The 8771-nt window shown below is 35.1% G+C and overlaps 1 protein-coding gene across 1 annotated transcript in view; it reads left to right on the top strand.

Annotated features, from left to right (window-relative positions):
• Positions 1 to 288: 288 nt before the first annotated feature.
• The window catches only part of LOC129266328 (fasciclin-2-like), a 33643-nt gene continuing 25160 nt past the window's right edge, over positions 289 to 8771 (top strand). The window contains exons 1-2 of the mRNA XM_064103567.1: positions 289 to 307; positions 3205 to 3357. Of these exons, the coding sequence (XP_063959637.1) occupies positions 298 to 307; positions 3205 to 3357 (163 nt within the window). The 5' untranslated portion in view covers positions 289 to 297. The remainder of the gene's footprint in view (positions 308 to 3204; positions 3358 to 8771) is intronic.

Raw genomic sequence — 8771 nt, 5'->3', positions numbered from 1 at the left:
ACGTTTTCACCAAAGCCAAATGCTATCGCTGCTGAATTAACATATAATATTCTACCGGCCTGTCAGCTGTTTTTTTCTTTGGAGACAATACAGGTTATATCAGTATCACCCCGATTAAAATAATCGTCGCATGATTCATGGGGAAAGCTTTCGAGTTGTTTCTCCATTGTTACATTCCTTTGCACATGAACAATAGATACTAGACTAGTAGAGCGAACGGGACTCCATCACAAACAACCGTTTTGCTGCCGAACTACCGTGCCGTGATATCGCAATGACGAAAGAGCGAAACGGTTGATGCCTGTACACGTACGTGCAGTCGCCGCTGGCTAACGTCAGCTTAATGGACGACGCCATATTGCCAGATTCAGGCAGATTTGGCCCGCGCCCTCTCCGGCTAACGCTCGAACGCCATTCACCCATACACTAATTCCCCTTGATTACCGTTGTTAAAAACCTCTGTCAAATCTTTTCCAGCATTTTTATGAATTAGCGATCGATGTTTTTCCGTTTATCAGATATCCTTCATTATACACATATTTTTTTCATATTTATAACATTTTTATTTTAATCACAATTTTAGTCCAAACGCGGGTCAGTTTTTGTTAACCCACGTTGTTTGTGCATGCCCACGTATAGCCTTACGCGTATTGAAAGGAATGATGTTGGGTCGAAAAACAGAATTGTTATTGTTTGTTCCTTGTTTGTTGGGGATGAAACTATGATGGCGACCAGTCACGTTTGACTGTACCGCCAAATAGTTAAGATTAATTAATTAAGGTCAAGGTGATCGAGATAAGAGAAATGAGCAAGGGGCATTGTGGTGGGGGAGGGGGAGAGGGAGAGAGGGGGGGGGGGGGTTACGAGGGCCGAGTGGGGATACAGTTTCATCATGCAGTACAGGGCGTCGATGAACACTTTTATTTTTTTTCCAAAATATGGAAAGTGACAGAATAATCAGAAAAAGGTTGATTGGTTCTGATTTTGAAAAAAAAAAAGAATTTATCAAGATTGCTGTTATTCTTCATGGTTGTAGAATTTAATTTAGTTTCTCTGATAAGTATAATTTTTTCAAACAACTCAAATTTTGATTAATCGTATTTCATTTATTTCACTCTTTTCTTTCGCCTCGTTTTTTTTTCTTCCAAAAAACCAGGGAGCTGAAAAATATGAGAGCTAGAACCTAAAAATATGGGGTAGCTATGACGTTGGAGGGGGCGCAGCCTCATGCACTTGCAGATCCAAATCAATTTTCACAGGGGACACTTAGAGTAGCCCCTATTTCTTTACTATTATTTTTACAAGCAAAAAGAAGTCAATGAAGACATCAGGCCACCGACAGCTGCCTCGTCAAAGGGGGGGGGGGGCGGTCGATTATTTTGAGTATTTTTTTTTCATTTTGTCCTCAATAAGGGGGGGGGTTCAATTAATTCTATATACACTTCTATTGTCTTTATATATGGGGGGGTCTGCTACTGAGCATGTTTTTAAAAGGGCTTAATAAGGGGCTTAATACAACAGAAATTGTACGATTTAATACAATAAAATGTATCATCGAGGTTAATACTAAATTAATACATAATTAATAATTGTTTTAATTGAAAATGAAAATAATAAAGGCACCCATAGATCTTAACATCTCATAAATACAGGCCTAAACCTGTATTGGAAGTTGAACAGGCATAAAGTATATGTTTAGCTATATAGCTGATGCTTTGATCCCGCAACCAAATAATGTTATCATAAACTAGTAGATGTTATATCAGTCATGTCAGTGGCGTAACAAGTGAAAATAATTGAGGGTACCGTGACTACGATATGGCGTATCAGGCAAAATTTATAAAATATATAGTTGCAAGCAAGCGACATAAGCATAATTTTGACTTTTGGTTACAAAAATCCAATTGAACAATTTCGCAAGATTCTCTTACCTTTTCCTTTTTTTTCTTGTTCGTGAATTGGGGGCATGCAAGACCCCACCCCCCCCCCCCCCCCATACAGCACCACTCTTTGTTGTCACTGTCTAAAATTTGATTTAAACTTTGAGAATTTGAATTTCTTATCTAAGTAATCCAAAGGGATAAGACAAAAATATTTGCAGATTACTTATTTCAAAGTATTTTTATACCTATAACTCCCCAACTCTGCTCTAGCTGCACTGCACGTTGCCTAACGGCCTTCCACCAAAGGGCCAGCCCGACTCGCCCCGTGAGCAAGTGACCGCGTTCGCGTAAGTTCACCCGAAGCCATGACTAAATTCTGACCATAAACATCACCTAACTAATCACTCTCTGACAATATTTCAAAGTATCTTTTATTACAGTCGATCCTTTGGGCCATTAAACGATAATATTTCCAATGTTATCATGACAAACAATTTTAATGATATAGTGGCATTGTAGAAAAAACAAATTTATAAGCACGAAATGGCACCAGATAAATCATCAAACATACAGCGCAGCGTTCGGGACTGGTGAGTGGTACGGCTCTCTTGGAGTTTTCGCCCCGACGAATTCGGCGAAAACGCTACCATTGCGCCGTGCGAATGTTCAATCTGCGGCTCTCAATCAGAGACTTGAATGTCTCTTTTTGCATTATCGAAAATGTATCATAGACTTTGTTTGATTTGTTTACAAGTAAGTTGCATATCCGTCGTGATAATTAGGAAAATCCATGATGTCTTCTTCTAATTCTGTAAAAATTACCTCTTCAAAGTGCCTGTGTCAGAAAATTGCCGGAAATCGTAAAAACTTGCCTAAAATGTCTCTTTTTGAAAGTTCATCCATGGTCTGGAAAAAAATGTTATAATTTATGTAGACGTAAACCGTAAACAAATACATCCTCGATCACTGAAATGAAGTGTTTGCTAAGCTTTTATATCTCAGACCGCGTTACCATGGCAACTTGGGAAAACCTTTATTTTTTACTAATAAAATTCTGGTTTTAAGGGTTATTTTAGAGACATAAAACTAACCATATTTTGAAGTATTGGGTTTAAATTTCACATAAAACTGAATTATCTATGTTTATACTTTCGTATATGAATATTCATATTTCTTGTAGAATCTTAGTTTTTGATTGGTCAATGTTTCAGTCATGGATAATAACTGAGCGTTAAAAAATCTGAAAATGCGCATGTTATCGGCAACCAACAAGCAAGATGGCGGAACACATTAAGTTGGCGCTATGCACGTACGTGTGTACTGTTGAATAGCCAGGCTGATGAGGCGAGAGAGTGGGGATATTTCCGGGATTATTGGACAGTTTCAACGTATTCTTTTCATCAAATGAGATGTAAACAAGTGAAGATGATTATAAGGATATTTATGATTACGGCATTTCTTGCTAAATTAGGAGGTAAGTGCTGAATTCACCACGATTTACATTTCCCACTCCAGTTCCACTTATCATATTTTCTGGGAAAGTGTTTCTTCAGATCAAGTTCAACGCAGTGTTACTGTTAGTGTTACATGTATTTGGACTTGGAATGGCGAATATAAATAATAATTATGGGGGGGGGGGGGGGGTTGTACACGTATTATCCCGGATTCCTATTCTCTTTTTTTTTTTTATTGAAGTAGAAGATTCTTATTTCTGTATCATTAATTCAAACTACAGAAAGACAAGGAAGAGTGTGTTGCTTGCAGTAGAGTAGAATAGAGTCTAGACATATTTTTGTCAATATGTCCATTTTAATTTCTAAATGGCTTGTCTAACATAAGATCAACATCATACTGTGAGGTTTGATGATTGTAACATATTTTTTTTGTATTAGGTCTATAGATCTAGTTCAACCTTATCAATCCTGAATTCTGAATTAATGACCAACTTGACTGAACCATTTAATCTTTGAAAATGGTAATTCCACATGCTGAGGGACGAATTAGACTTTGTTTCACATGAGAATAAGAAGAAGAAAACTAGATTTTAATTCGTCATGCGGACGAATTAGGTGGTCTGTCATGATTTTTCATTCATTGTCGGCTAATGTTGTATAAAATGAATCCCGGGAATGAATCATTCAGATATGATTGATAATCTTGATCATAGACATCAAAGGAATAAATTTTGACCATTGCTAAATGTGATTATAAATGTAGTGATGACAATCGTGATGATTATAATGATGGTGGTGATAATGCAATATGTTAAATACGAAATAAAGTTAGGAGCACGTAAAATGCCGGCTTAAAAACTCTCCAAAAATCTCAGACGATTTTACCGAAATTGGCTTTCCAAAATTGCGCAATGAAAGGCGCCTTAATTTTCACAGCAGCTAATTTTTAATCGACAGTTTGATGTTTTTTATGCAAATTCTTGTTAAAAATTCTTTGTACTTTGAGCATTTTTTTTTTAATTTCACCCACTGACATTTCACAATGTCAGTGGGTATTAATTTCACAGAATACTTGAAAATTCATAGGTGATACTTTTTAAAAGCTAAAATATCTTAAATATTTTTGTTCAAATTTTCTGCTACATTTCAATAGATTTTAATGAGAAGTTTCGTAATGCTATAATTTCACAGCATTCACCTCAAAACTCATGAGTGATGTATTTGATAAAAGAACCATATTTTTTTGTAAATGTTTGCCAAATTTCTGAAAATTTTTAAACATTTCAAATAATATTTTCCGTCAAAAATTTTCAATATCCATTTATTAATTGTGTATGACTTTGACATTTACTTGAAAATTCTTTCTTGATGATTTTTACTGAAAAAAAGTCAGGTAAAAGATTCAAATACTGGCAATTTTCCCGCAAAATTTCGGGAACATGTGTAATTAACTAAATTGCACAATTTTTTCATTTCACAGAAGGTACCTGAAAATTTGTTATATGTTATATTAAGTAAAAATGAACAAACAGAAAAAAATCCAGGAATTTCCGCAAAATGTCCGGAATGAAAATTTTCAACCCAATAGCGTTTAAATATTGCAGCATTTACTAAAAAATACATAAATGATGTTTTACAATGTTAAAATTGCCCCTTAAAAAGTTCCGGCAAAATTACAAAAATTGTCCTACATAAAAAAATGCAAGGCAAGTGGGCTTGAAATTTTCAGGAAGACTGTACAATTGGTTAATAAAACATTTCTCTAAAGAATTTCTCAAAAATTACGTCCAGAAAAAATTTGCAAAAATTTAAACACATCATAACACATTGATGCTGTGGTCAAAAGTCAAAATTATTCACACGTTATTTGTAGAGAATTGTCTTCACTATACGATATCAAAATTTGGAAGAAAACTGACCAGTAAAAACGAAGATACGGTCAAGTCATTGACGTTTGTTGCGGAAATATGTAATTTTCACTAATAACTTAAAATTGACGTAATTACAAAATCTCCAAATGAAATATTGAATATATAAAAGAGTGAGAAAAAATTTGGGGTCAACGGACTCCCTGAAGAGCTACAGTGAATTTTATATAGGCATATTTTAGCCCATTTACGCGCGCGTAATGCAAATTTGAATGGACGCGCATTCCCGTATTATTGGTCGTAAGAGGCTGAATGAGGTATCAAATTAATCAGAAGATAATGAACAATGGAAAGACATGAAAGAAATGATGACTCGAAGATGCATAACGATGGTAGGTGCAAGAACGCGCACGCATACCTGTGCGCGCGCAAATTCTTGACATGCTCAAAATGACCAGAAACGTACCCAAACTTGACCACGGTCGATTTGGGGAAATTTAAAATTTTGACGCGCGCGTACGTGCGCGTCGTGACCTTTGCATGACCTCTGATGATATGTCCTGATGACCTGTCACCTGAACTTGATATGATGCAAATATGGATGATTTTTTATGATTAGTTGCGATGATATGATCAATCATTTAATTTTACAAAATGGCGCCTAGATGACGTCATCATGATTTGATAACCTTGAAAAGTTTCCATTCCCATGTCCATAATGATGCCCATACATGACATGAAAATCAAGGAAATTGACATGCCCGATTTTGAGATAGAGGTGGACAAAGATTTGGCAATAAAAATAAATAAAGTAAATTCTGACGAATATAATAGGTGATCTGTCATCTTAATGACAGACCACCTAAAAAGGACCCCAAAAAAAAAAAAAAAAAAAAAGGGGGTCCAGCGAGGTTTGAACCACCGAACCCTGGTATACCAGTCAGGTGTGTTATCCAGTCGGCCACAGTGTGTTCGACAAGCACAGAGAGCAAAATAGGAAACATATTGTCAACTTGACATTGAATGTACATTCTTGCAATTCCAAATTGGCATGATGACAAAACTCTACAAATTCTAGTTTTGAGAATAGTACAAGCTTTAAAATGAAACAGTGGAGGTATTGTCTAAAGGATACATTCTAAGCTAAAACATATTGAAAATTTGGCGAGAACAGACCAAGATTTACGGAATTAAAATCAATTTAAATGACTGTGGTGACATCATGAAACAGAAAACACTTGTTCTTAGTTCCGACGCCATTTTGATGACGTCACGATGTAATTAAGAGTCAAATGTGGCATGAAATCATATCTCCTATTCATACTCTATTCGAATATGAAAAGAAAAATTGGGGTCAACGGACTCCCTGAAGAGCTACAGTGAATTTTATATAGGCATATTTTAGCCCATTTACGCGCGCGTAATGCAAATTTGAATGGACGCGCATTCCCGTATTATTGGTCGTAAGAGGCTGAATGAGGTATCAAATTAATCAGAAGATAATGAACAATGGAAAGACATGAAAGAAATGATGACTCGAAGATGCATAACGATGGTAGGTGCAAGAACGCGCACGCATACCTGTGCGCGCGCAAATTCTTGACATGCTCAAAATGACCAGAAACGTACCCAAACTTGACCACGGTCGATTTGGGGAAATTTAAAATTTTGACGCGCGCGTACGTGCGCGTCGTGACCTTTGCATGACCTCTGATGATATGTCCTGATGACCTGTCACCTGAACTTGATATGATGCAAATATGGATGATTTTTTATGATTAGTTGCGATGATATGATCAATCATTTAATTTTACAAAATGGCGCCTAGATGACGTCATCATGATTTGATAACCTTGAAAAGTTTCCATTCCCATGTCCATAATGATGCCCATACATGACATGAAAATCAAGGAAATTGACATGCCCGATTTTGAGATAGAGGTGGACAAAGATTTGGCAATAAAAATAAATAAAGTAAATTCTGACGAATATAATAGGTGATCTGTCATCTTAATGACAGACCACCTAATTAGAATATTCCATATTTCATAATAAAATACAAAATAAGTAGTGAGTGGAATGTGGATTATGCAGTCTCCTCATTTGCATACTGATCAGGGGTGCATAAAGTTCTGTTAATCGTCTCAATATCATCAAATGCAGAACCAGCGTGTATGTATATGCCTGAGGCTGTCTTACTGTTTTCATGACTTGAATTCATTCTGATTTCTGTTTCTTTGTTTTGTATATTTTATGGAAATAACAACATATTCATGGGCCTACAAATTATAGGCTGTACATACTTTATACTTCTAAAGGCCCATAATTACATGAAACCCTGCTGTTCTACGGTTTTCTACATGTAGCAAACAGTCGACCCTTTTATCGTGTTTGCAGCACGTATCTACAATGTAGTTCAAGCATGAATTATGTAGTCACATGCACTGTAGGCCTACATGTATAGCAGTATGAAAATATGTAGGACTATAAAAATGCCATGTATAAGTATCTAAGTATTTAGTATTTCTCATATTATAATTATTATTGATGTTATTATCATGATTATTATTATTATTACATATATCATCATTATATCATTATTATTATTATAGTAGTAGTAGTAGTAGTAGTTGTTTATAATAATAATGATAATAATTTAATAAAAATAATACTTCTACTTCTTCTAATACTACTACTACTACTACTACTACTACTACTACTACTACTACTACTACTACTACTACTACTACTACTACTGATACCAAGTACTACTACTACTACTACTACTACTACCACTACTACTACTACTACTTCTGCTGCTGCTACATGTACTACTACATGTACTACATGTATACTATTACTACTACTACTACTACTACTACTACTACTACTACTACTACTACTACTACTACTACTACTACTACTACTACTACTACTACTACTACTGCTACTACTACTATACTATTACTACTAGTACTACTACTAAGTTACTACTAGTATGTACTACTATTAATAATAATGATGATAATGATTGCATCATGATAATGGAAAGAATGAAAAATAGTGATATTAATAAAATTATGAAAGTTATTTGTATAAAAATGATGACAAAAATTATTTCATTTATAATTTAAAATTAATACATTGTAATCATATTAATGGTAGATTATACGACCTTACAGGTTTAAGCTGTCGGTCCACTGGTTGCAGGGTGCTTGCCTACAAGCATGAATGTAGAACTGAAGTAGTAATTAGTATGAACCAATTGAAAAGGTGATGGAAATCAAGTTGATCCCAGTTTAACTACAAGTACATGTAGGCCTAACTGTTCAAGACAGAATTCCCTGAGGCAATTATATTTTTATAATGAAGAAATAATGATTGCACTCACTGTAAAATGCTCAAAAGAGCACTGGAAAATAATTTTAAAAAGAGCCCACGAAAATGCCCTTTCATGGCAGTGTTAAAGCTAATTTACATAAATAGTAAGATACTTGTGAGAAGTGGCCCGGAAATAAAAAAAAAAGAGAAAATATTTAGAGTTAGTACTGCACTGGCGGATCCAG

The sequence above is a fragment of the Lytechinus pictus genome, chromosome 8, assembly GCF_037042905.1.
Source record: "Lytechinus pictus isolate F3 Inbred chromosome 8, Lp3.0, whole genome shotgun sequence".
Taxonomy (NCBI): Eukaryota; Metazoa; Echinodermata; class Echinoidea; order Temnopleuroida; family Toxopneustidae; genus Lytechinus; species Lytechinus pictus.
This window is presented reverse-complemented; position numbering and strand designations above follow the sequence as displayed.